Source organism: Anas platyrhynchos, chromosome 6 (assembly GCF_047663525.1).
Source record: "Anas platyrhynchos isolate ZD024472 breed Pekin duck chromosome 6, IASCAAS_PekinDuck_T2T, whole genome shotgun sequence".
Taxonomy (NCBI): domain Eukaryota; kingdom Metazoa; phylum Chordata; class Aves; order Anseriformes; family Anatidae; genus Anas; species Anas platyrhynchos.
This window is the reverse complement of record NC_092592.1, coordinates 27,480,248-27,507,901: the sequence shown is the minus strand read 5'-3', so window position 1 is coordinate 27,507,901 and position 27,654 is coordinate 27,480,248. Positions and strand designations below refer to the sequence as shown.

General features: G+C 43.0%; 1 protein-coding gene and 1 long non-coding RNA gene across 21 annotated transcripts in view; one reads left to right on the top strand and one right to left on the bottom strand.

Annotated features, from left to right (window-relative positions):
• Window positions 1-27,654, top strand: part of BTRC (beta-transducin repeat containing E3 ubiquitin protein ligase) — a 118,193-nt gene that overhangs the window by 40,176 nt on the left and 50,363 nt on the right. For 15 of the 20 annotated variants that reach the window (XR_005266581.2, XR_005266580.2, XR_011810090.1 and 12 more), the window contains 2 exons: window positions 8,156-8,233; window positions 17,943-18,032. Coding sequence is in view for 17 of the 20 variants with exons in the window: in XM_038180960.2 (XP_038036888.1) it covers window positions 8,156-8,233; window positions 17,943-18,032 (168 nt within the window). In the remaining 3 variants the exon portion in view is untranslated. The remainder of the gene's footprint in view (window positions 1-8,155; window positions 8,234-17,942; window positions 18,033-27,654) is intronic. The other 5 variants (XM_038180962.2, XM_038180969.2, XM_038180964.2 and 2 more) reach the window with 1 other exon arrangement.
• Window positions 9,561-12,256, bottom strand: LOC113844061 (uncharacterized). The gene is made up of 2 exons (XR_003498199.3): window positions 11,826-12,256; window positions 9,561-11,443 (listed from the first exon to the last, which is right to left on the bottom strand). It is a non-coding gene; the product is annotated as an uncharacterized lncRNA (long non-coding RNA).

Genomic DNA, 27,654 nt, shown 5'->3' with positions numbered 1-27,654 from the left:
GGGGAGCAGAGATGCAGGGTAACGTGCTAGGCAGAGGCAAAGGGAAGCCCCACGATAATCAGATGCAGAACAAGTCCTGACACCGGTCTTACATAAGTGGCCTGCTTGGATATTTGGAGGTATTACCCATATTATGTGTATCATAAGGTTAATTGGATGTTTTCATCCATGCTTATTGGAAATGTGTGCTTTCTGGTCCTCAAAAAGGCACAGACAGCTTTGAACTACTAAAAAATCTTGGAGTATGAGTTATATGCTGTAAAATCACGCACAGAAAGCGCTGGCTCTGAAAGCATCTGTATACCTGTGAAGGTGCTGATCGATCTGTGCTATTTAGGAAAAGAAATTCTGAAGCAGAGCTGGCTGTGAAAAAATGCAAATAATAAAACGTAGCTAGAGGTCCTTAAGGCTTCTTAAGCTCTAACCTTGTTATGAAGAATGGCGAAGTCGAGCTGCCTAATGCAGATGTCTGAGTTACAAAAATAACCAGATGTCCTGATTAGCAGAAGCAAATGTTCTTCCCTTAATCCACGTGAAATTATATTCAAAGGCTCTCCGGATGTAATGCTTGTGTAAATAAGGCACCAACAAACATTGGAATAGAAAGGGCCATTGGCCAACTAGCTTGCAAGGCTTGAAAGCTTGAATATTAAAAACAAATTTACCACTGCTGACTCTCTTAAATTCACAGAACAGAAATGTTAAGCAGGGCTGCTTCCCGGGGAACGTGGAAAGGCTGTTCTCATTAGCCATATTTTCTCTCTCTCTTTCTCTCTCCCTCTCGTTTGAGAAATGTCTATAAAGTGAAGCTCTTTTTTTTTTTTTTTAAAAGAATTTCCCTAAATGGCTAGTTCCCTGCACCTGGATTTCTGCTGTATTTTTTAACTACAACTCGGATCCGTGCTCTTCAAGATGCCTGTTTATCATGTCTTTCATATTTTAACATTAACCAATATGCTGTTCTCACAATGTCAAGACTCCCCACACCTTTAAGTTATTCTTTCTAACAAACCGATAATTAATAAGTTAAATCAGCTCGGTAAGAAACTCTTCCTGCTGTCACGAAGCTCCGTTGTCGTCTCATTGCTTTGAAAATGTGCATTTTTTTTTCTAATCTGCAAATTATTGATGTGAATGAAAAGTAAGGAAAAATATGAACGCACCATTCAATAGGTTAAAAAAAATCCTCTCCTGCTTTTTATTTGGGAAAAAAAAAAATAGAAACTCTTCTTGAGGGCTGCATTAACCAAACTGGGACTTGTGCGAACATGTGTGTGTGCGTCTGGCTGGGGGGGCAGTGCTGTGCTTTTCCATTTTCACTGCTGTCAGAGCTTCAATGATAAGAATTCAGTTTCTGGTAGGTACCTGAGCTGCTCGGGCAGGAATTCGAACTTCAGTTCTTTAGGCACCACATAAACATTTGGGAAGGGTGGGCAGGGACAGAAGTCCTTGTGAGGAGTTCATAAATGCAGTGGAGGAGAAAAATATCCCGAGCAGGGTCTGTGCAGCGGGATAATAGCTGTATAATCATGGTATAAGCATGCATGCCAGTCTGCAGAGCAGGCAGTGAGCTGGAAGGCCAGTCGTGCTCGTTTTCCTTTTGCTTTTCTGATAGCAAGTTGCTGCAAGACAGGCTGCAGCGACTGCTCGCTCCCAGTCGTTCTGATGCTGAGCCATAAACCCCGTGTAAAAGTACCATTTCACTTGAAACTTGGAAGGGCTGGGAAACTTGCCTGTGCCTTCATTCCGGGCTGAAGTCACCCCCTTGTGCCTACATATTGCAATTTATGGTGTTCTCGAAAAGGATCTAATCTCGGGGAATGTTCGGAGCAGCAAATGCCAAAGAGGAATGGGCTCTAATACTTAGCTCTGCATTTTCATTGCTGTGGATCTCCCTGTGTGTTACAGCTGTCATTTTTGTTTTATCTACCGAACAGGCAGAGAATTGCCTTCAAACTTGATGTTTTTACACTTGTTTTTTTTTTTCCTCTCAACATTACCAATGTTAAGGACCGCTTTTATATAGTGCAGTGACTGAGCTAAATAAGCCTCAATTTGAATACTTCAGGCCTCATGGGAGGCGGAAAAGGAGAAGCTATTGTTAAGTGTTTTTAAGTGGAGGTTAGCCTGGTAATTTTTTTATCAGTAATACTGCTTTCAGGCGGACATTGGCTATGCCAGGATTCATCCAGGCACTGTTTGAAATGGCTGAGATATTTATAAACTGACAGACAGCATTTATAAAATCAGGATGCTGACAGTCCCTTAACGATAACAATGGGCTTGGACTCATCTATCACTTACAAAGGTTATTGGAAAGGGAACGTAAGGCTTATATGTGCCTGTAGTCTTAGCCTGGCACTTATTTCCACACATCTCTCTCTTTTCTCTCCTCCCTCCCTCTCTCCTCCCCTTCTCAGTGCACTCTGCCTGACATGGGCATCAGACAATTGCAGCTAATTCCCCCCGTGCCTTTACCCAGCGATTCCTTGTCCTGTTTCCTGCGATCAATGATGCAAATTAGGAGACGGTTTCGTAGCATCTTGGGGCAGCAACCCGCCCAGACCAAACAAGAGAAACATCTGGGCTGCTGGCAGGCTGCTGGCGTGAATTGGGAAAGAAGAAGTGTGCGGTGACTGACAGGCTTAACCCAGGGCTGGGCAGAGGTTAAGCAGGCCTTCTGCTTCGTTTTCCTTTCATCTAGCACCAGTCTGCAGGCAGAATGCTGATGTACCTCCTTTCTCAGCCAGGCAGGAGCCACCGAGCGCGGTCCCCCTCTGCCCTTGGTGAGGAGGAGCAAGTGCATCGCGGGGACGCTTCAAGAAACATTATAAAGAGGATGCCAGTGATTTTCCAGCTCTGCAAAAACATCCGTATGCACCTAGGAGCCTGAGGGTCAGGTCATAGCAACAAGTTTGCACTGGAAAAAGGGAAAAGCAGAATTTCACTGGTGTGAAAATCACCTTTTTTTAGCGTGGCAGCAAGCAGCGAGGTGGCTACGCCTGGTGTCCGGTTTGCCCTTGAAATATTTACTCTCCCGTACCCGTTCGGACACTGTGTTCCCACTGTATTATTTGCTTAGAGACCTGAAATACCCAAGTAGATTTCCTCCACGCGGTTGGATCTGCTGATATCACTACAAACACACCCTGCCCCGGCTTCTGCTCCAACTGATGGATACGCGCGCGATGGCTGGAGAGAGGCTTGGCTGGCTTGAGGGGGTCTATTTATCAGGGAACTCGATTAAAATACAGACTGCACATGACATCAAATTTGTAATCATTTTTCCACAGCAAGCCAGCGTTTTCTGTATTGGATGCAGGTGTTTAAAGCAATAGTGTGTTTTAAGGGCCAGTGCAGCACAAATTCTGGCCTTTGGGATAATGACAAGTGTTTTGCCTGCATAAACAATATATTTTTTTTCCCCCTGAGGTCCGCGCACACCTAGTTTCCCTCCAGCTCATCATCTCTGTCAGGTTAATCAATAGGCACCGTATGGCAGAGGGTCAGTAATCAGTGTCATCGTGCCTTTAAATCGTGTTGAAAATTTGCTTAAAGCCTGGGCCAATTAACATCGAGATGATGAATGGATGGGTAGATGGGAAGAGCCTGGCGCTCAGGGGCTTTGTGAGAAGGAGATGCTCAGCTGTTGAGCAGCAGACACCAGCGAATAAAATCAGCCATTCATGTGAGCTCAGTCCACCCACTCTTAATGATAATGTCAATCTAGCAAAATATATACACATTGGAGTTGTCATGAGTTCATAAATCAAAGGAGTTTGTCAAAGGCATTCAGATTAACGAGGCAGCAGCAATAACAAGTCAAATTTGCATAGAGAATTGCCCGAATCTCAGTAAATTATGATCCTGTTTTTCATTTGATTATTTGCTAATGTCTCAAGAGGGAGAATGATTATATTAGCATGCAAAATCTACTCCAGAAGTAGAAATCCGAGGTATAGCAGACCAGCGCACGATGACAATTAATCAGTTTCTGCATACTAGCATAAACGCGCAAGGCCCAGAAATGAACTCCTTTTTTTATTATTATTTCTCCTTGCTACTGATCCAAATGGTTCAGCTTGACAGAGACTTTATATTGCTTTAACAGTGTTCTGAATTGTGCCTGCAGGCAAGACATAGTTATGCAGCTATAACCAACCTATCCATCTGCCAACCAGATTGGAATTCTCCTATCCAAGGCTTCCATTAACCCCCACTGACAGCTCCAAACAGGATTAAGAATTTGAAAGCATAAAAAATAGTTGTGCTCCTCGCATAGACACACACTTCTCCCCCACCCCCAGCTCCCCGCACTCGGGAAAAAAAAAAAAAAAAAAAGAAAAAAAAAAAAAGGCTGCATCTGTACAGTTTTATAATTAGTGCCGGGCAGAAGAGCCCCAAAGAAAGCCTCCCCCAGTTGGCAGGGCTTTGATTTCCACCATGACGAGCGAGGCGGTACTAAAGGTAGCTCTGCCCAATTGGTAGTCCCTGGGAGTGCATTTATCCACGTATTATAGCTCGTTCCCAGCAGTGTTTTGCTGGGCTGCGTACACAAAATGCTGCGTGTCATCTCCCATCAAGCGCTTCAGTCTGGGGACTGCGGATGCGTTGTAGCATGGTGTGTTTAGCGGCGGAGGAGGCTTCACGGGGAGAGTTAAATAGTAATAATTTCGTAGTGGTCTTTAAGACAACCTGCCACGGAATTATATTCTGTTAATTACAGGCTGAAGTTTTAAATGCAAATCAGATTTAAAAGGCTCTCATTACAGACAGGAGCCATTTTAGGAGGAACAAACTACGGAGGGCGAAGCCCCTTTTCGCAGGAACCTCCTGCTAAAGAGAAATTGTGAAAGTTACGAGAAATAAGCTTGGGTTTGCTGCCTCCTCTTCCCAGCACTTCCAATGTCATTGTGTGACCTTGGGCAAATCAAAACCAAAAAATTTGTTTTGCCTGTCTGTGGAAACCGTGTGCGCACGTACACGTTACTGATCTCACCACGACTGATTTGGAGACTTTGGCGCTTCTCATCTTATCTTTCTCATCCTTGTTTGAAATAAAAGAGCCTTGAGTTCAATGCAAACAGTTTTGGCCAGTCTGGCTTTAGTCTGCAAAGGAAGGTTATGGGATTTTTTAGTTTTCCCTGATGAAAGAGAGTTTGTATGGCTTTTCAGCTTTCGGTCTGCGCTGGTTTTCTTTGCTCCTTTCACCCGAATAAATTCCATCATTCATCTACTATGTATCAAGCATGATTGCTGCAGATCTTTAATATTCCCGGCGAGTACACCCAAAATACCGTCTGGATACCAAGTGCTCCTTTCCGGCTCTGTGCCTGAGACGTGCGTTTCAGTAACCACGAGAGGGTGCTCGGAGCAGCTCCTCCCTTTGTCTGCCTCTCTTGTGGCAGAGAGCATCGCCCAAGTCCTGCCGAGGCAAACCTTGCTCTGACCTCGCGCATTTTTATCCCTCCTCCCACCTTGTTGAGCAAGGAGAAATATCTCGGTGCCCCGTTTCAGCCGGTTATCTCGTGCTCTTCCCGTGGCCGTGGCTAAGCGTTGCCCTGTCGAGTGTCACTCCCTTCCACGCAGCCACGGTTAGTCCTGAAATACGCAGGGTCTTGTCCCTGCCCCTGGATCGATGGCTTCCCTCTTCGTGAGAAACGAGTGGGAGTTACAAACATCTGTGCTTTTTTTTTTTAAAGTGTGATGACTTTCCAGTCATTCTGTCTTCACCGAGCGTAACTTGCTTGCCGACAAAAAGTGCACGAGCAGCGCTCCTCCGTAATGGGCTGCGCTTGGAGCTGCTGTGTTGGTGCTGTAGAGTGGGGAGACGCCAAGCTGTGAGCCACCATATGCACTTGGCAGTCTTTGTCTGGTCTTTGTTCAGCCAACCTCTTAGCCTTGCCACCTATAAAGATAATGAATGCAAAATGGTCCTCTGCTCGCTCTTAAAATCGGATGCTCGGCTTAAAGAAAAAGGAGATAACTTGATGCTTTGCGGTAGCTAGGAATTCACCATCAGATTTTTCTCCTTTTTGAGATTTTTGGAGGGAGAATCTTAAATGGTTTGAAAGGCAAGAAGGCAAGCTTTCAGTTCCATAGAAAGGATTCTTAGGAGTGGGAAAACATCTTAGCACTTGCAGTAGGGAAGGGGATGACTGCTGGAAAAGCATCCAAGAGGAATGAACAACCCCGTGAGTCCAGGAGATGCACAGCGCCCACCTCAGGTTCCTATGTTTCTCTCCCTTGGTCTTTTTCTCCAAAGCACAAAAATTAAAACCCTCTTTTGAATCCCACCATTTGCTAAATTGTATTTCATGAGTAGAAAAGAGCAGTTTTAACGTTTGCCATTCCTTTTTGGAGATATGTGATTCCAACTGGAGTGTTTTTACGATCACAGTCCTTTCTAGGCTGGATTTAATGTAATAACTTGGTCCTGGCAGGGGCCTCACATGAAAACTTCTAAAAGCTGGCCTCTTCCAGCGATTTATCAGGCCCGTTTAGGATTGATTTCCATTATAAAACCCTAGTTACAGCATCCCAGATATCACGGTGCCTTGCGAGCCCTATATCTCGTTCAGACAAACAACCAAAAAGCGTCAAAGATCAGTAGCTGGTCTGCAAGCCTCGACTTCCACCCAATCCTCTTGACCACTTGATGACATCCCAAGCGTGTGTGTGTGTTTGTTTTCCCTTCCCTGCCTTTTCCCAACAAACAGCTTACATCCCACACCTCCTGGCTGTGCCTTTTCCTCCCCTTTAGCAGAGCTGAGCTGCCTGGACCCCGGCCGATGACCGCGCTGCAGCGGGCACCCTGCTCCTCTGCTCGCCCTGCTTTGCCATGCTGCTGCTCCTCCTTTCACCAACAGACACCACTTCTGCCTCCTGAGATGCTGGGCTGGAAGCTGGATTTGGGAGAAAACAGGCAGAGCCGTGCTCTGCAAAGGCCAGGTTATTTTGGGGGCGAGGAGGCACAAGCACAAAACGCATGCTTCTGCTTGAAATCCTGCTCTCCGGAGCTTGTCTGCGAGCAACTGGAAAACCACCCTTTTCCTGGCAGAGCTCTCCCTAAGCAGTTTTTCTGTATCTCTTTAAAACCTGTTTAGTTACTCACTACTGAATGCGTGGGAATGTGGCCTAAGGCTACGAATACTGTGGTGATCAAACTGATTTTAGATGTGTATGTGGGATTCCCCCAAAGCTGGCTGTCATTACTCTGTCAGCGCAGGAGCTGAACCCGTGCAAAGAAACTGTCTGCTGGAGTAGCTGGCTTTGTCAGCGAGGACAGGGTTCCCCCCACACGCCCAGCACTTTTTAACCAAATGTTTGCTAAAGATTGTACGCGTTTGGAGATAAACAATATCCTGGCTTTACTCTAAAGCAAGGAATAATTGGCTTTAACGGTGAGGTCAACAACAAAAAGCTCCTGGAGTTCTTTCTTATTTGTGCTGAAAAAGCCCTCGTATTTCTTTTTTCTTCTCCTCCTTCCCTCGTCTTTCCTAATGCTCTTCTCTGGAGGTGGTGGCTTCAGTTTTGCAGCCTCAGTCTTTCTAGAAACGGTGTTTGTGTGTGCAGTTTCAGGGGGCAGAAGTGAAAAACATAGCCACGGTATCATTTGCTACCCACAATTTTTTTTTTTTTTTTTTTTTAAAGGACCTGACAACCTCTTACACAGGAATTTAGCTTAATTAAATTTCTCTATGATTTTTGGCAGCCCAGCAGACTCACTACAATTAGTGATTGTTGGACAGATTAAAGCATAAGGGCAGAGGGAACAGTTGCACCCATTCCTGGTCTTTTATTTTCCTCAGGTTCCGCTGTTTTAAATAGTTCTGGGGTGCTGGGGAGCACTGGTGTTACCATGCTGACCCAGCCGTTATTTCAGCTTTTCCAAGAGGCAGTTATTGGTAATTTCAGAATAAATCTCCAAAGCACAGTCTTCTTCGATAGACACCTGCACAGTGCTGCATTGCTGTACTGAGGAGAGATTCTTTCTCTGCCATAACAAGCTGTTTGGCTTAAAAGTACAAGTTAGCCTCCGGTGTGCGTATACATAAAATACTGTAGCTTGCATAGTACAAATATTCTGTTTCTTTTCTCCTCGCAGAGTAATATTAGGGATAAGAACTGAATTAAAGCTTACTTTCTTTCACAGAACTCCTCTGAGAGAGAAGACTGTAATAATGATGAGCCCCCTAGGAAGATCATTCCCGAGAAGAATTCACTTAGACAGGTATGTGATCAGTCTCTTTAAAAATGCAATAAAACTTTCTAGCTATTTGAATCCTTAAATGCTTTTGGAAGCTGAAGTCTGACTTATGCTCATGGAAATCCTTTCTTTTCTCCCTTGAAGTCTGAGCTAGTCACAGTATGCCCAGGAAAATCAGACACATGGATTTACCTTCCAGGAGAGTCAGTGACTCTTTCTAAGGAAATCCAGACTTCTGCTCTCCAGTTTTACCTTTTTCCAGTTGGTATTCATCTTCAGCCTTTTCTTCTGTTCTTGTTCCTGCCTTGTTTGTAGTATGTTTTGTCTTGCTTCAGATCCTGTGTTCAGGAATTTCAAAGCATTCTAGAACAATTAAGTTTTCCATTACCCTTGAAGGTGGATTTTCTTGGAGGTGTTGTCCGGGTTAATAACCTGAAAAATGACCAATATTCTCTTCTACATTCATGTATATGCCTAGTGGGTAGAAAAGATAAAGAGTGGGCTGCTAAACCATAATATCTCAGCCTTTTATGTATAGTAAAGCAAATTTCTTACCAGTTCGTCAAAAAATGACATTGTTCACAGCAAAGTGATTAGCTGTGTTTCAGGATATCGTTGAGATGCATCAGAGCTTTCATCTTTATGCCCAGTCTTCAGTGTGGCCAAAATCCTTGGGTCTTCTGGTAGCTATATGGTGCCTTAGGTGTTGAGAACAGTGTTTGTGGATAAGTTCAAGCTGTAGCCTTAAAGCAAGTACCTTCTTGTCTATATCACATGAGGTGGTTGCCCGAGATTTTGCGCGTGTTGTAGAAGGAATTTAGATTCTTTGTGTAGGCATCGATAGAAACTATCAAAGCATTTTGGAAGCTCATATTGCTCCTTTTTCCCTATTAATGATGGACAAGAACAAGTTGGGAATTTTCCAACTGTAGAGGAAGAAATCAGACACAGATACATGTGCTTTTTTCCTTCCTAATCAATGAGTAAAAGTGATGCTTAATGGAAAGATCTGCATCTCCTAGAGGAAGGAGTGATTACCCTGTCTCACATCTGCGCATATTTTGTAAAACCAAAAAGATCTGTCCTGCAAATGCTGTCAAAGCAGTAATACTCAAAAAGTGCTGAGTGCGGTACTAGTACCTTAGTGGAAAGATGCTAACTTGGTAAATATTGAGTGTACGACTTCATATTTTCTGTCCCTCCCTTAAGACACTGCTGTTAAAATTTCATTATTGGGAAACGTGGACCTACCTGCGCAGAAGAATTGAATGTGTATGTGTGGAGAGAGGGGGAAGTCCGTCTGCTTAAACTGCCTTTCTAGTGAAATTGTCCATGTATTTAGTCATTTTTGATTAGTTAGGCATTAGCCAGGGCCATAAATGTTTCCTCAGGTAGGTTTGTGGAACAGATGTAGTAGAAGATGGAGGTAATAAAAAGGTGCGATGGTTACTTAGGCTTCTGAAGTTGTAAGCAGAGGCTGAAGACCCCCATAACTTAGTGCGATGGACCTCTCTAGAAGAAATGTAATTTTTCTGTTGACTGTAATGGCTTTTGTAGGAGGATATCTTCAGAAGTCTCAACAAGTGGAGCCGTGTCCTTAGCGTGCTGGCAGGAAGAGGCACGGCTGCTCAGAGGTTGGTGAGGGGCAGCAAGGCAGAAGAGATGCGGAGATCAGCACTGGGAAAGGAAACAGGAACAGGCAATGAACTTGACACTGAGCTGGAAGAGTAAAAAGATCTAAGCTATGACAGATTTGGAAGTACGGATGCAAATGTTCAGTTCTTGTTGAGTGCTCGATCTGACAAAATTAAATTTTGAAGGGGAAAACTGAAAATCACAGTATGAAAACAGACGTCAGAAAAAACAATGACAAGTGGCAAAAGTTTTTGGCAACTTTATTTAAGCTAACAAACGAATTTTCACACTGCAAAGTTATAAATTAATTTTAATAGGCTGATCCAGATGGTCCATTTGGAAAATGGATAGCTTGATCTGTTGAAAATTAAACTAAATTTATCTCTCTCATACTTCAAACTGAAGTAAGCGTGAGAAGAGTGCCCATTAAGTCCGGCTCATACAGATGGACCGGCAGGTCACACATGGGACTAATCTGATTCATTTTAAAAATAAATGCATGAGTTATTGAATCAGGTTCCTGTTTCAAGCCCTGCGTGTGAGCGTGTGTGTGTGTGTGTGTGTGTGTGTGTGTGCCGCCCTTTCAAAGGGACTCGCAAATGCTTCAGTGCCTTTTTAACCTGTGTGTTTCCATTTTAATTCAACTTCCTTGCCAAAAAACATAATTAGTTTTCAGTGCCTATCAGTTAGTGTTAGGCCCAAACACTAGATTGATTAGGTCAGGCATTTGTTATTTTAAGGGCTATGTCTCCATTCTTCATTTATGAAGAACACGAGCTCAATAGTCTTGGGGAGAGAGCCGGCCTTTAGAAACCGGGCAGGGGAAGCTCTCTGGGGGCCCCTCCAGCCTTTTAGCTTCTGGGTGTTTTTAACAGAGCCATGAATGCAGATTTGTAAATTTATTGCGGTGCCATCTGTTTTTTGCCTTTTTTTTTTTTTTTTTTTTTGCAGGAACCGTATTATTGTTGGCTCGTATCTGTCTATTGTGGTGGTCACTCCCCGGGAGCTTGCCCTCATAGTCCTGAGGAAAGTGATGAATAGCGGGGGTCAACATGAATAGGTCACAGGGCAGCTGTCCGGGGCTGCCCTGAACTTGATTACCCCGCTGGTTTTTAAAGAAGACGGCCACAATGCAGCTTGTTTAAAACCCTGCCCTCCCTTCTCTTCAGCCGAGCAATAATGAAGTGCCTTTCGGTTTGTTCTGCGGGGGGAAGCCGAGGCGAAGGTGGCCTCGTGGGGAGGTGCTGGCACCTCAAACGTGCTCTAGGCGCTGTTGCGGTGTTAAAGTAGAGGCACGCTGCTCGTAAGGGTTTGGAGTCAATACACGAGCCAACTGGAAGAAGCAGAAAGCAGGCAGAGAAGGTAGGGCAAAGCAAAGCACAGACAAAAAGCTGTTTGCTGGCAGCAGCGGCCTCATCCCGCTGCCTGGGGCTCTTCTCCGGGCACACACCGAAGTTCTCCAGAAGTGTTTCTGCTGTCCCCCTGAATAGGGATGGTTGCACGGAGTGAGGGGCTTCAGCCTCCTCCCTTCCCCAAGGGAGATGTCGAGGACGTACGTACCAGGTCTGTAATGCTCGCAGGGTTAGCTCTTCTTTTACACTGTATATATATATATATATATATAAATAAATAATATATAAATAAATAATAATAATAATAAATAATATATAAAATATTTTATATATATATATATATACACACATATATATATATGTATTTCATCTCAAAGAAAAGAGAAAAAAAAATCCATTTCCATCCCTCCGTAGCTCTTCATGCCTGTTAAAAACCAAACCAACCTGGGTTGTGCTGGAGCCTGAGTTACAATGGGAATGCTGCCTCGTGGCAGAAAGGCCACTGGGCTCTTTCAGCAGTCGTGCTAATAGGAATCTGTCACCCTGCTGCATTTCTGCATTCCTCTGTAATTGAGTAAATTGCGAGTGTTGTCTACTCCCCCCTGCCCTTTGTGTCCGTGTCCACTTACCATCCGAAGAACGTGGGCAGTGATAAATAAAGCGCTGAACAGGGCTCTCAACTCTTTGAAAGCAGCGTGTTGCCAGCCCCCTAGTTATATTTCTTTAAGTGTTTATGTTTTTCTGTATTCTTTCTCTTGTGTGGCTGGAACCCTGGGGATCCGAAGCCATGAGAGAGGCCAAGAAGCTAACAAAGTAGCTGTCCCCTTGTTAGCTTGTTCCTTTCTTCTTTAAAAAACAAGATGAAAACCATCTGGCTCAGGGCATTACATTTTCCTCCCCCATGCACCTCTATAGATGAAGAGTTTCACCTGCAGTGAGGGTTTACATTGATTAGGGAGGGAGCAGTAATTCAAGCCTCCATCCACTTCAGTGGTACTTTGCAGTCTTTAAAGGTGCTGACCCATTGAGTTAAACTGTCAAGGGAGGATAAAAAAGGAGCTTCATCCCGGGAGGTAACAGCTGCCAGGTTTTCAACACCTTGCACGCTGCTGGAGAAATGTCACAAATTGTCAATGGGAAGAAAAATCGCTCGGCTGCCATCTTCCCTTAATGACGCGCCTTATAAAATGAAAGATTTAAGGGTTGAAAAACCAGAGAGTGGCTGGCGGGGAAAAGAAGAATCCGGAGGGATTTTGAACAATGGGGCCAACGAGATTGTGCCCTGAAAGACTGCGAGTGCGGCCTCCCAGTTGGAACAAGGGTTCAGGCGGGGATGGCCAGTTTGGCACGGTGGCACAAGAGGCGAGGGAAAGCAGCAGCAGCACTGAAGTCTAATATTGCTGTGTCCCTATTAAAAAAAAAAAAAAGTCTGATTCATAAGCCAGTGAACTGAGAGAAGACATACTGTATTTCTGCTCTTTTGAGGACAATTTGTTTTCAAGCAGCTACCAGATGGCTAAATACCACGACATTTCCTCCTTTCTTTTTTTCTTCGTTATTTTAACAAGAGACGGAGTTCTCTTTGCTCTTTGTTTTTGTTTGTTTTCGTGCTTTTACTTGGCTGAACAACCCTGTGGTGGCTGGGCATTGTGGCACTCCCCCCCCCCTCTTTGCCCTTATGCATTGATGGATGAGGAAAAAAAGATCTCCAGCTTTAATGCAATTTCAGATACCAGGCAGATTGGAGTAAGGCGTATTGTTTGTATCTTGAGGTTTTTTTGTTTTAGGGGCTTTTTCTTTTTTTTCCCTGTTTGTTTTAGGTAAGTCATTTTAATTGTACTGAGTAATTAGAAGGTACACACAGCCAAGGGAGCTTTGTTATGGTAATTGCTCAAAAAACCCACTCCCCAACTACCATTGCCATGTGTTGAGACACTTCTTCCCTCTAGTGGCAATATTAAGGACTCTGGCTTTCACAGTAGGCAAGGTGTAATTGCAATATGACAAACTGTGCTTTAGGGAAAATGCTGTGAATGATCTAGTTTTTTTGTTTGGCTGGTCTTTATTATGTCTTATGGCTTTTTTTGTGGAGGCTACCCTTCCCAAAGACTGGGCTCCAGATAACAAAAATTTAGTCTTAAGAAAATAATTGCAGCGAATCATGGGGAATGTTTTACAGCTTGGCTTAATTCTAGTCTTCTTTTTAATTACCTGTTTATAAAAACGTTTTTAAATTTGCTGAGATTACTTAATTCTTTCAGAAGAAGCACCTCATTTGAAATAAATAAATAAATTGCATTTATTTTAAATAGTCCATGTGAAAGACCTTTAAAGGGTAATTAATGCAAGTCTCCTAAGACTCTAAGTAAGATGAAAGCGATCTTTCCAAATCTGCTGGAGTGATTTGTTTATATAACTTCCCACTTCTGCTGAATCCTTCGGAGTCTAATAACTTTTTTTCTAACCGTTTGGCAATTTGTGCTTAGCTACAAAAGCCCTTGTTCAAAAAGAACAGTTTAATAATCTTTTCCCTGAAAATGACTTGAAGGGAGGGTATGGGTTTTGTCTTTTTGCTGCGTTTTTATTAGTGTTATCTTTCTCTGATAAATCATGTAATTATTAACTATTGGGGGGGGGAGAAAAATCTTATTGAGCTCATGGGCTGCAGCTTCTATTAAAAAGTGGAGTTTTGTTCAGGGACTGGGGATTCGCTGGATAAATGGCCGAAGAAATGGATTGCAGTTGGCAGAAAAGCTGCACACGCAGCGCTGCCTTGGGTCGGAGGCTTCAGGTTGGCATTGAGCATTCATCCACAGCCGACACAAGGAGAAATGTTTACGTGTTTGTGTCAAAGAGCAGGATCGCACTTTCTTTAAAAAGAAAAATGTAACCAAAGACACTTACGGAATGAGATCGGATACAGCTCTATCTTTAGTGAACTATAGGCGAGCGTCTCTGTGGCATTTTAAGCCTTTGGCTGCGAGTGAATACAGCTTTGTGGTTCCCCTGCTTCTGACATGATTTGGGGTTGCCATATATCTGTAGGATTTTTTTTTTTTTTTTCATTAGAGCTTGTTTTGCTATAGGGCTGCTTAACACTGTTCTCAAACGGCTTTTGCAAGGTTAAAGGAATGCAGCTCGGTAACAAGTTTGTGTCATTTTAAATATATACCTCCTAGTAAATAAGGAGGAGCCTTGCAATCAATCCCTTTTAGTGTGTTATATGTTTCACCTGACAACTAAACCCTCTATTGATTAACCATTACTTTGTTAGATAATCTCGTGTCATTGAAGCCTCTGTAAAAATTAAACTCTTTAAAATGTTTTACCCTGGCAGCAGTGCGAAAATTGAAAACTTGTTCAGAATTACAGCCGGCTTCCACAAAGAGGGTAGTTTTCCCCAAACTGGTTTATGTTTGCATGCTTTATATGCAATATAAAAACATATTAAAGCACTCCAACGCAAAGCTATCTGCCTGTGGCGTTGAACCAGGCTACCACTTCAGCCTGCTTCTCCTTGGTGAAGAAGCCTCTTATCTTGATGAAAGGTGAGGAGAAACTCGAACGGTTTTGGCGCAAGTTAGATGAGATTCATAAAAGGGTCGAGCTGTAAAGGTGAGCTGAGAAATCTGCTTTTCTGTGACTTGGTTCTGGTTTTGATTTTTGTGTTTTTCTTCCAGATTAGTCAGTGTTCCCATAGTCATCGGAGCTGATGAAAGGAGGTGCTCTGGTGTTGCAGTGTAACGTGAGGCACCATCCAATGCTACACCTAAACGTAGGGCTCTGCAGTATTATTTCATGATACGACAGTCATTCTGCTTCCAGTTTTGTCTTTTTCACTTGTAGCTGTTAGTGTACAGACACAATACAACCATACCAGGTGAAACCACATCTCCATGTGCAGCAGTGATCTGGTGTCTTATTGCTGCCTGCAGAGAAACAGTAGAAGACAACCTCCACGCTATATTCTTCCAGCTTCTCATGGCTGGACTTCATGAGCCAAATGCAGCATCTTTTCCACATTATCAATAGATTTCCTTTGAGACCTACTAAGTAGAGTGACATGACCTCTTTCCCCCCCTCCCAGACGGTAAGGGAGAACTTGACTTCTGCATTTTTGCTTGAAGTTTTTTGGCTGAATTATAGAACGTGCATCTTCTGTATCTCCTTTATTCATCACACGTAGCTAGTAATGCATTCTTCTCTGAGAGTATGAAAAGAACAGGAGAACTGTACAAACATAGTAAGGGACGTTAAGCTGATGATTGCTGTTTGTGTGTTTTATTCTCAAATCTGCATCCCAATGGGTTGATTCCATTATACACACTCCTTTTAATTTTCTTTTTTTTCCCTACTACTTTTATTGGGAAACAAAGAGCTGCTGAAGGACTAAATGATTGGTAATTTGGTGCTTACGTAGGTCTTTACATAACAAAATTACTGTACAAAAGTTGGCTCTCACAATAAAAGTAAGTTCTTGTCTCACTTCCGTGGCTGAAAAATTTGGGAAGGAGAGATTTAAATATCACTGGCTAGTGGTCCAAGGGCAGAAGGTGTTAATATGGGAATGCCCAGGTCCATCTGCACTGTCGGTGGGAGATGCTATATAGTGAGAGCAAGGAGGTCTGGCCTCTCTCTGCTCTCCATTCCCCTCCTGCTCATGCAGCCCCTACAGCTGTTGCTCCAGGGGATATCCCTGCCAAATACTCCATGGACGTGCTGTTCCTGAGTTCGTTTAATCCCCCTTTCCACTTGCTGATGTTGTTTCTCTCTATGGCATCCTGTGGCAGCAAGTTCCAGAAGTTCACTGCCTGCTCTATGAACTGTTTCCTTTTAGCTGCTTTAAATAATGAAAATAAAGAAAAATAAAGCAATACGATGGAATATTTATTTGTCTATATTCTGATGTGCATCCAGCTTTTGAGTAGTAGTGTGGTGAGCTTCCTTCTCATAAAGTTCTCTTCTTTTTTTTTATAGATTCAGCCTGTATTATTTTAAATAGTGTGTTTGGATTCTCCACTCTTTCCCATTTGTATATCTGAGAGAAATATCTGTATATGTATATCTGAGCTGCTGCATCTAAGCCACAATTTAATGTAGTTTATGCTACCCCGAGCTTTCTTCTGAAGAAAAAGTGCTGTGCATACCAGAGTGATGGTTTTATGACGTTGGCAAATATTTGCGAGAGGCTGCGTTGAGTCCCTCAGACTTCTGTTTGCTTGTGGCCTAATCCCGCTTTGAACCGAACCCCCCCCTGCTGAAAGATGCGCTCTGTTCGGCCACACGGCGCTCTGACAGGCTTCGTGTGTTTGAATTTTTCAGGCTCTCCTTCTGGATCCGGAGTCAGAAATTGCTAGCTGGCTGCCAGTCGCAGCAGATAGCAGTGTTAGGGCTTGTAAGGAGATCCGCTGGAGCCGGGGTACTCTGCATTCCTGTCTGTCACTGGCAATTTTCTGGTTAGGGAGCTCACGGGGAAATAAAACGTAAACTGCTGGAGCAGTGGAGAAAATAAGTGTGTTTTTTTTTGTTGTTGTTGTCCTCCTTTTTTGTTTCTGTTTCATGATGTTGTTTGAAGGGGGTCTGTGAAGAAGTCCAGTGGAAGGGACTTTGAATCCCTGAATGTCCCCAGGAGCGTCTGTACTGTGCCAGACCAGTACAGATCAACCTGAAACAGTAAACTGTTTATCCAGTGTGGGCAGTAACGATGTGAGGATCAGAAAAACTCAGGTGGATAATGTGTGATGCTTGCTGTGGTTACAGGCACCCAGTTCCCATCGGTTGGTGCTTGCCATCCTTCTGAGCTGGAGGCTGCGTCGGGAACACCGCGTTTCTGAACGTACCTCCTATTGCTTAGCATAACCTCCCTTTAATCTCTCTGTGTTCTTGTTCCTGATATCCTTGGCAGCCTGTTCCTCTGCTCTGTTGGGTGCTGCTGCTGGCTGTACTTTGTCCAGCCAGGCCTGTTTTTTTATCCATTACTGGAGATCTTAAGTGCTACTCTCCTCTTCCTCCTCCTAAAACAAATTTGAGCTTCATCAAGTAGTTGTTGAAATGGTGTTGAAAACAGGTCAGGGAAAGCCTCCACTAGAAACTCCTGAGTTCTTCAGGCATCTTAATTTAAATAGTCTAGTCATCCAAAGTTTGATTTTAGGCACTCTTAATAAGTACTGCCCTTAAAAAAGGGACTCTGAGCAATGTGCTTGGCAAAGACTCCCGCCTGAACATCCCCTGTGCAGGGCAGGGTATGGGTTAAGATAAAGTCATTCTGGTTCAGAAGAGCAAATTTCCCAAAATGGGTGAAATGAAATACAAGTGAGATGTGCTCTGCCTTTTTTTCACTTCTCATTATAACCCTTTGTACTCTCCCTATGTATTTTTACCCGATAAAGACAGGAGATGTTTATTAACATCTGCCTTGTGCTTTGGTAACGAGTGTACAGAAATCGCCTTGCTTTAGCTGTTCAAAGACTGAGATAAGATTTTTTTTTCCCTTTCTCAGAGGAAAAGAGGAGAAAAATTTCTTCAATCTGTGTATCTCAGAACTATAAAACTGTGCATCGCTTCCCAGAGAACATGCATGCCCTCAACAGAGGTTTTTGCTGCAGATTGGTTTATTTTCGTTTGAAACTTTTACACCTTAGGAAAAAGGAAATACGGTAGCACTGTTGTGGGTTCTCGTGCCAAAAATGTGGTGCCTGAAAGAAAATTGTGTTCTTCTATTCATAACCATTTTAATCTTTCTGCAGACCTACAACAGCTGTGCCAGACTGTGCTTAAACCAGGAAACGGTGTGTCTAGGAAGCACGGCTATGAAGACTGAAAATTGTGTGGCCAAAGTAAGTAAAAGAACGTCTTTGGTTTGGAAAGTTTTTGATCATATTGTTCATTGTTAATCAAAGAAAAGTTCTTGTTAAAAATTACACTTTGAAAAAGTATTTAAATAGTAAGTATTTAAAGTATTTAATTATTTGGGGTAGGCTTTGCTGTCCTTCAATGCAGAGTTTTGAGATGTGCTGTTTCCCTCTGGTGGGAATGATTACTCGAGTCCTGAGCTATCTGGGACTGAAGGGTTCATTCTGCTCTACAAGTAATAGGCTTTTCCAGTGGCATGACCTATTCCTGCCATGTAATTAGCTGTGGCAACTTCAAATGATAAATGATCCAGATACATGCTAAAATATTTCATGAGAACTCTTTATATCATGTTTAGGGGAGGGGGAGGAGGGCGATACGGCAGTTAGAGCAGTAAGAAAATGGGTATCTGAATGCATCAGAGAAAAGACATTCCTTGAGAATTGTGGTAGATATGATCAGAACAAACGAGGTGCCAGCAGCCACCCTCTTTTCTTAAAATTTAGCATAACTGCAGTAAAATAGGATACATGCAGGGTTGTTTGTGGGTGGAAAACGTTTGAACCATGATGCAATAAGTATAAAAAGGCTGTGTGAAGGATCTGCTTAGCCTTGTATAAGCTTCGTATTTCCACTGAAAGGAAGTTTAGAATGGGCATGCAGGACAGATCAGTGCACTCAGCCATCTGTTACTGAAACCAGCTGGCATTTTGTTGCTCCTCTGTCACCACAACCTGACCACTTGAAAGCCTGTTTTCTCTTTCATTTTTTCAGTTCCTTGATTTTCTTGAAGACCCTTTTGTGTTTCATACTCTGAAGGCGCCTTGTCCCTTTGGGACCCATTTTTGTATTGACCTTTAAGATATTCTCCCAGCTAAATCTTTGCTTTGGGATTTTTCTGGTGAAATGTGGATGCTTCGTTATCTTTGTTTTCTGACAGTGAATTGGCCATCATGAGTTTATCGTGGTGCATGCAGGTGGCTTAGCACTTGTAAACTGTGCTTGACATGCAAGGTTGCCTTCCAGTGAGAAGGCACTTCAGAGGGAGGCTACCAGCCCTGCTACAACGTGGTAATATTTAATACCCAAACCTTCATTCCTAGCTTAAGATCAATGGTATTGCACATTGCTTTCTAAGGACCTTTATGATGCAAAGTGGGTGAAGCACATATAGCATATAAGCATATAGCACTATTTTGATGCCACAAGCAGTTCACAGCAAGCTAGCTAGAGCAAACCCACTCAACCCCATGTCCTTCACAGCACAGGGTCTTTTTGGACCTGATCACCTTACTAAGGAGCAAGGATGTGCAAGAAGTACAGCTCATTTAAGTCATGCCTCTTTTAACTTAAATGATACACCTTTAACATCCTAATGCCCCATATAATAGACTCTCCTAAAGCATCGTGTTCAGTGGGGATCATGGTAAGAGATAGGGTTAGGGTTGGAGGTAGGAACAGGAGGACTTCTTTCATGTTATTGGGATGAATTTGAACAGTCATGGAAAGGTGTATGTCCTTAAGTATTACATCTATGTGCTTTATGATGATGTGTATAGTCATACCTACTGTATATACTGCTATATGGCTATGCAGACTGTATATGCTATATGATATATATATATATATCCTTATATATAGTCCTTATGAAATAAAAATAAGGACTTTTCTGGGGATATATTTCCCCTATTATCCTGTTACGCCCCTTCCCCTTGCCTTCTAAACTACAAACCAAAGTGAAATAGGTTCTAAGAAATTTCACATTCCAGAAGTGTTGAAGCATTTAAAAATCCAGTTAGCTGGATGCAGATGGCTCAGTGATGGCATAGGCAAATGGCACAACTGTTAAATGTTCCCTCGGTGCAGGGCTTAAACGGGATTTAAGGAGTTCAGAGGCCTTCTCCTAGCCTTACGCACATGGCGAGTTTTATCCTCCATGATTGATGTGTCTTAGGGCTTTGGACATTAAAATGTTTTGTCAGGGGGGTGAATGCTGGAAAGCATGAGCGTGGGTTGCTTTATCTGCAGCACTTTTCCAAAAGTATTATAGGGTTTTCATTAATTTATTTTTGTTTAAAACCAGCAGTGGAAGGCAGAAAGGATTACTTTGGGAATTATGATTCACCTTTTCTGATTCTGCAGTGCAGCATCAGCCCTGAGTGGGAATCACAGTGAGTGCTGTCGTGTCCTTGTCAGAGCTGTCAGTCTGCAAGAGACGAGTTTTTTTTCTGAAAACAGGATTTCTGATTCTGCATCTACTTGCAAGCAAAGAAAACTGTGTTCTGCTATGATTACATTAATGCCATTTGCTGATCATGTGTTTGATGCTTCTGAAGTCTGTTCAAAGAATGATTTTTCGTTTCTCTTGAGGCCATGCACATCAATATTGAGATATCTTTTTTTTTTCAGACTGAAGCACTGCCCATCCATCAAGCTCTCTTGTTAATGAGTACTTCTGTACAGGACATTCAGGTGCAACCTACCAAGCTGACAAAGCTCAGCATTGTTTCTAAAATGGTGGAAAATGAATGTGTGTGTGTATATATACACACAAGATTCTCAAGTATGCAAAGTAGCATAGGGTTACTGGGTTTTCAACCACTCAAGGAGCTCTGTGCTAGTGAGTTAGTCTGCCCAGTCATCTGTATGATGCCAAACTGACTGTCCACAGCCAGGTGCTCAGTGGTATTTGCAAGCCTGTGGATTATCTAGTTTTATTCAGGCACTTAAAAATAGAATATCCTGTTCTGATTAATCTTTGCATGTTGTACTTAGCCTTGCTTTTCTGGTATGTTTGTCCTCTGAAACTCCCTTGTTGGGACCCGGGCGTATGTGGTTAGAAGCAGATAAGGCACAATAAAAATTGTTTCAAGTGTGCACATGTTTTGACTGAAGAGGAGGGATCATAAATTAAAAGCTATATATTTAGGTGCACAGATGTCACCTGCGTGATCTGTAGCAGCAGTTCTTTCATCCTCAGGAGCTCTTCCATTAATCTTTCGGCATGTCGCTGCCCATTGCCTTTGAGTGATCAACAAGTGCAATGTATATTTAACCTAATGTCTTTGAAAAGTAAATGTACTTTCTAATTGTGTTTTTACATATGTACACACACGCACAAATCCTCCTGCTCGGTCCCTTTTAGAAAGCACAAAATGTTTGCAAGAGGATTTCTTGTTACAACGCTGCTGGTGTGCAACCACAAGCGGACGGTTTCCTCAGAAATTTTGTGCTAGGTGCTTAAATAAGGTAGAAATGTAGCATGAACCTGAGCTCCAAGGACAGGGTGTTTGGTTTTAATGAGGCTTATTGAAAACTGGCCAAATGAGCATCTGTTCCCATTGTTTATTCCATATTTTGTAAGCCAGTATCTTCAGGCCAGATAATGGTGTTGGTGTGCGTTTCAGCCTCAATTAGAGAGGGCTACAGTTAAAAATCCCCTGGCATCTGGTCTGTCCCTAGGACTCTCGTGATGCTCCTGGGTGTGCAAACAAGTTCCTCTTCTGTTGTGTGCCTGGGACCGCTTGCTTTCTGTGGTGACCTTCATACGCTGCTCTGCAGGGAGGGAGGCTCTGACTGTCTCCATTCTCCTTGGCTGAGTCTTTGGATGGTTTATGTATGCTCACATTTACAAAAGGAGATCTTGCCTTGTCACCCTTTTATAATGTGGGCTGCCTTAGGTTTGAGTTTTGCTGTTCGCTTGGAGTCTGTTGGATTTTGTACTTCCTTGGATGTTGGAAATAACCTCCTGATTCAAAGTGCTCTTTTCTTTCCCAGCAAGAGATTAGTGTATAGTTGATGTTATGGGGTTGTACAGCCAAAACCCATTTCCTATGCTCATTAAATAGGTCTTTACTTTTTATTAACTAATGCAGTCAGTTCCACTTTGTCTGCATCTGCTACGCAAGGAAGTGTTCTCACTTTGTACATTTATTTCTCTCCTTTATGTGCCAGAGACAGGCAACCTACGACACACCAGCCAGCACAGACACTTTTTAAATGGCACACAGCATCCCCAGGTTTTTGCTTAGATCTGAGCTCAGCAGCACCTGGGAGAGGTTCTCTGTGTCTTTCTCCAATTTTGTTCATCTCAAATAAAGAAAAATGCATCTGAGCACTCCTTGCTACCCTTGTATGATCACTGGTCCTGCCTCTTAAGGTCCCAGCTAATTAAGAGGCTTCTCAGGTCTTTGCATGAAGCATGCTGTGCCTTTTAGGGAATTCTTGATTGCTCTTTGTTGTACTTTAAACTTTGCATTCTGTAATGGTTACACTATTGAACTAGGAATCTAGAAAGGGTTCGTCCTCTTTATTTCCAGCACTGTGAGTTTATCCTCTGTGGCCTTGATGGCTCTTCTTGCTCCCTTTTACAAAGGGAACTGAATCGTACTCTCCTTGCAGGAATGCTGTGAGATTTAACTGCATGATACTTTTGAGATCCTTTTATGAAAAGTTCAGCATAAGCACGCAGTAATGTGCTGTTTGCAGTATATAGGGGAACAGAGCTATGTTCTGGTCAATTCAGAAATGCAGAACAAAGCTTGTCACTTCAAGCATGCTATGTGAAATTTTCTTCAAAGATGCATAGTGTTACTGAGCTATAGCTACACTTCTACATTAAAGGATGATTCCATAAAGCAGGGAGTGGTGGAAGGGGCTGGTAATTGCAGTCTGCTTGCCTTTGTGAGTTCTTTCTGCATCACTACTTCAGAATTTTTAGAATAAGAATAGTCTGCACAATAATAATAACATCAAGCTCAGAATTTTTATATGAATTCAATGGCGAAACCGCAAGTACTCTTTAAAAAAGAGACATTTAGGGTTCCAGTTTGGCAGTAGGACAAATGGATCTGAAGAGCGTCCCTCTTGTACTCTCAACTCCCTTTATGTCACAGATTGATGGCTCCTCTTTCCTGAGTGTCCCTGCATTTACTTTGCATGAACAACTCAGCCAGCTCGGAGATCTGCTGTGATACACTGCTGAGTTGGTGTATCTTCAGATAACGTACAGTTTTCCAGTGCTTCTGAAGCCTTGCCAGTCCTTGAGATCGATACGTGTCGTTTTACGTGTCTGTTCCAGGTATCTTCTGTGTGAAAGAGAGCAGTGTGAATGCCTTGTATTGCAGGGACATTGCTGAGGGTTAGTTAATGTTCAAAAGGTGCTTTAAAACATGAAGTCCAGCACTGAATTCTCAGTATTTGGACAGCACAAGCAGAATACAGAATCAGGGGGTTGCCTAAAAGCTTTGACCCGATGCTAATCTTCCTTCATAGCAATATGTCTACTTTCACCTTAATTGTGAGTTTCTAATTTTTTATTTTATTTATTGTTTTAGGTCAAGACAGTCTTTATCCTTTAGCTTCCCCTCAGTCTAATAACCTTTTTGCAAATGACTGAGAAAGAAATGTGATTTTCTGCTCCCCCACCCTACCCTACCATACACATTCTCCAGATTTTGATAGACTTGTTTTATTTATTTCCAAAATTATATCCGCAGGAAACAAGCTGTTTAAATTCAGATTATGCTGAAGCAAAATGGTCCTGGTATGAGAAGCAACGTGCTGTTTTATGAGCGCAGAGTCCCTTTTCTCATAACTGATTGATAGTAAATATTTTCCTGAAGAATTATTGCCAACCATGAACAGTGCAACTGTTTCACTTTTTTTTTTTTCCGTGCTACTTGCTGTACCAGCCATTGTCTGTAATTAAGATCTACAATTCACAATGCAGACGTTTGCACTTCCTCTGGGTCTGAGCTATTTATAAGGCATTTCAGCTGTTCAGAGTTTCTTTTGAGTGTTAAACTACATGTAAACAGGCTTCTTTAGTTTTCAGTTATGCAAACACTACGCTTGTCATTTCTGCTTCTCTTCCCACCCGAAATGACTTTGTGTGTCAATGAAGCCACAAATTAAAAAAGAATTACACTTGTGTGTTTTTTTTTTTTTTTTTTAAATGAAAGCGAGACTTTGAAGAAATATTACTATAATACTTACTTCTCATAAATTGCTTTATAGCTGAGGGTCTCTAAGTGCGTTTCAGAGATCAGTTCTCAGAGCTCTGCAGTAAGGATGCGCATGTGATGTGAAAAATCTCGATAGGAAGAATTATTTCCAAATTGCAGTCAACTCGGTGGAGATGTTTTTACTTTTTGGAGGCCCAGTTTGGAATCTCAAGAAGCAAATAGTAAAGCTGAGTTCAGGAAATCTTGAAAGGGCTCTCATACAGGTCTTAGAAACTCCCTCTCGTGTTTGACTGGTCACAAAGCAAAACTTTTTCGTGATAATGAGCATCACCTGAAATAGGTTGCCTGGGGATGCTTTACAGCTTCCATCCCTGGAGGTTTTAAAGCCCTAAGCTACATGACCTGACCTTGCTTTGAGCTGGAGGTTGGACTGGAGAACTCCCGAGGTCCCATCTAAACTGAGTTATCTGATAACCCTCCAAGTATACAGGTAGTGAAGATGTAATATAAAATTTTCAAATTAGGCAACACCTGGCATCCTTAATCAGAATTGCCCTGCACATTTATTGTTTGTATTGTCACATGCTGTGCTTCCACCCCAAATGTTTGCTGTGCTTTGGTGATTGATAGCCTACGTGAAGAGTTGCAGTCATGGGGTCTTCGTTCTGGTCCTGCCACAGTAAGCTTGTAGGGAGTGTTCACCAGGATAAGAGTATGAAATAAAATGAGCTCGCAGTTTTTTTGGGGAGCTTTTATGATGGGAATGTGAAACACTTCGGAATCCAAATCCTTGATGGATTTAGTGGTAAACTGGCAAAGGCAAAGAGGAGCATCACTTCTCAAGTAGTCACCTGCAGCGGCAGCACCCTCAGATTGTAGGGCAAAATACCATCATCGTGATATTACCTAGACATATCTTCAGTATTTTTCAAAAGCAAGAATTGAAAAAGTTGATTGAAAATTAAGTCCAATCCTTGTGCTAATACTTAGGATGTGAAATGTTGGAATAATCACCTTGTACCATAGCCCGCCGCAGGGATGCCACTGGTGTGGCCAAGCATCACGTTTCAGAAGGTGAAAATGGCCCTGAGTTTAGGCTAGCAGAAGAGGACAAAAAGGAGCTCGTTTTTGTAGCCAGCTCCGGATTAATGGTAGGCTCCAACGTCTTTGCTGTCGGGGAGCAGACGGGGAGGGGAAATGGCATGAGGCGAGTTCATCAGCAGGCGTGTACTGCAGCATTGCCCACTGATGCATGCCGGATCACCCGCACGCCGAGATCACATGGCTCCTCCAAAAGTCAAACGATCAATTCGCCTCGTTTTGGCTCTGTACTTAATGCACAAACAGTGCGATCTGCAGGGCTGTAATTGCATTGTTAGGGCCAAGGAACAAGCCTGTGCCTTTTCAGCAGACAGCTGGCAGGGAAAGAGGCATGTTGTTAGGAAAGAGAGAGGCAAGGCAAATAAAATTACTGCTAACGCTCAGAGATCGGCAGGAGTCCTACTTGCCTAATCTTACCGGTGGGAGCAAGCGGCTGTTGTAATCCAATTATAGCAGCATAAGCAATTTGTTAGACACTCCGCATAATGTAACAATTTCCCAATAAACTCTGACTTGTAATAACGTCGGCAAGAGCCCACATAAATCTGCCCGAATGGTGGGGGCTGGAGTGTTCGGCTGGGGGCTTGTAATTTGTGCCATCAGCACGTTTCGTGGAGTGTGGTGCGGTGCAGGCTTCCAGTGCAGGAATTTTAAGGAGAAAAGCCTGGCACGCCCCTCCAAGAGGAAACCATTAGCGAGGGTCACAAGAAACACCAAGCCAAGCTGGGAGGCAGCTTTTGCTGGGAGGGAGGGAAAAAATCGCCCCCCAAACGCAAGGCCCTAGCTGAGGAGGGTTTAAAAATATTTAAAAAGCAGTGCTGCGAATTTGTAGTGTTTTAAATTACAGCAGGGGGAGGGAGGGGAAGTGGAATTACATCTGTTTTGGAGGGGGAGGGAGGAGAATACCCTTCCTTATATTTAATCCGTTTAAATATTAAAAAAGAAGCTCAAGTATTGAAAGGGATGCTCTGTGCTTACCAGACAGGGAAGCCACAGATCCTGTCCCGAGCAATTCATAATCTACAAAGGGAAGAATTAAACCTTTTCTGGTATCCAGTTACTCTCCCGTTGTCTTTCTTGCAGCTCCTAGCTGGCTTCATGCATATTGGCACAGCATCTTGATGATGTGTCTGAGAGATAAAACGTAGGTCTAGAACCATTCACTTTGAGCGTACCCCAGTGAATTTAACTTTTTTGGCACAATGATGAATGTCCCCTCTGGTTCATGCAGATCTACACAAAGAGCTAATCTAATTTAGATATTATTTAAAAGTAAAATCAGTCTGCTGCGCTCTGCCTGTCAGTCTCCGAGCACATTGCGAGTTACAGCATTGTAGGCTCCGGTTTAAGGTTTATGTTTAGCAAGATTTAAGGTACCATGTTTCTGTTAATCCTTCCATTTAGCGTTTCCCTTTGCTAAGATGCAGATAGGCAGCAGCCAAAATAATTTAGGTCCCTTTATACACAGCATAGAGACTGTCAGCGGTCCAGGATTTTGAATGTAGCTCTTACCACTGCTGCAGTGTAAAAATGCCTGACTTCATCGCGCTAACAATACTTTATTCATTTCTTAGCTATGGGATCCTGAGAGGCTCCAGCGTGGAATGACATTTCTGCTCTGACTCATTCCCAAGTTGTGGCAGCACGATGCTTTTTCGTAGGGGAAAAAGAGTTCCTGGCTGTACAAAACAGTTTCCCTTTATCGTTCAGAGCTCCTGCTCTCAGTTCCTGTGTTTCGATGCTGGCCTCCACAGGCTCCTTTGCTTAGCAAAACAAAACCCAAACAAATACCCCAACCCAAATCGTTGACCTTGTACTCACAGCTCCCACAATCGTGCCCATAGCAGCTTTTTCTTGGCCATATGACAACATTTTGTGTGATTCGGGGCTGTATTTACGTGTTGTACCTGTCGTGCTCGGGCTGAAACGATTTAATTTATTTTAAACTGTAAAATAACGGGGGAGATGTGCAGGCAGGCTGCTGCATATTTTGCCCTTCTTTATGTGGAAGTCAAGCCTATTGTTCTTCATCTTCGCCGCACGCCAGCAGATCAGGATAACAGGCTGAGACAGCGCCTCTTGCCACAAGTATCCTAATAAATATTTTCTTTCAACATAAATACGCCCCCAAAAAAGTGTGTTGAAGCAGGGCAGGTATTATCGCAGGGTGCAGAAGCGGCATCAATAAACCGCAGCGCTTCTAATAAAGCCACTCAGTGTCGGGGTTTAACTAATGGCTGATTTTCACGGCTTTGACAGTGAGCTGTGTGCGTTATTTTCTCCTGATATTGTAAAAATAATGAGAGCAAATTAGAACAATCAGTTTACCCAGATAGCTGCTGATTGGAGGTGATGGGCAATATGGCAGCGGGTAATCCATCTTCGGGCTCCTGTCACATTAACTTCAGCAGCGTGGAAAAGATCAGGCGGAGCGAGCGGGAATCCTGCCCAATCAGAAAGGCGAAATTAATGAGAAGAGCATTGTTCTGTGATCAACCTTTTAATTAGCAAGAGTGGAGACGGAGGGAGTGATGAAGCT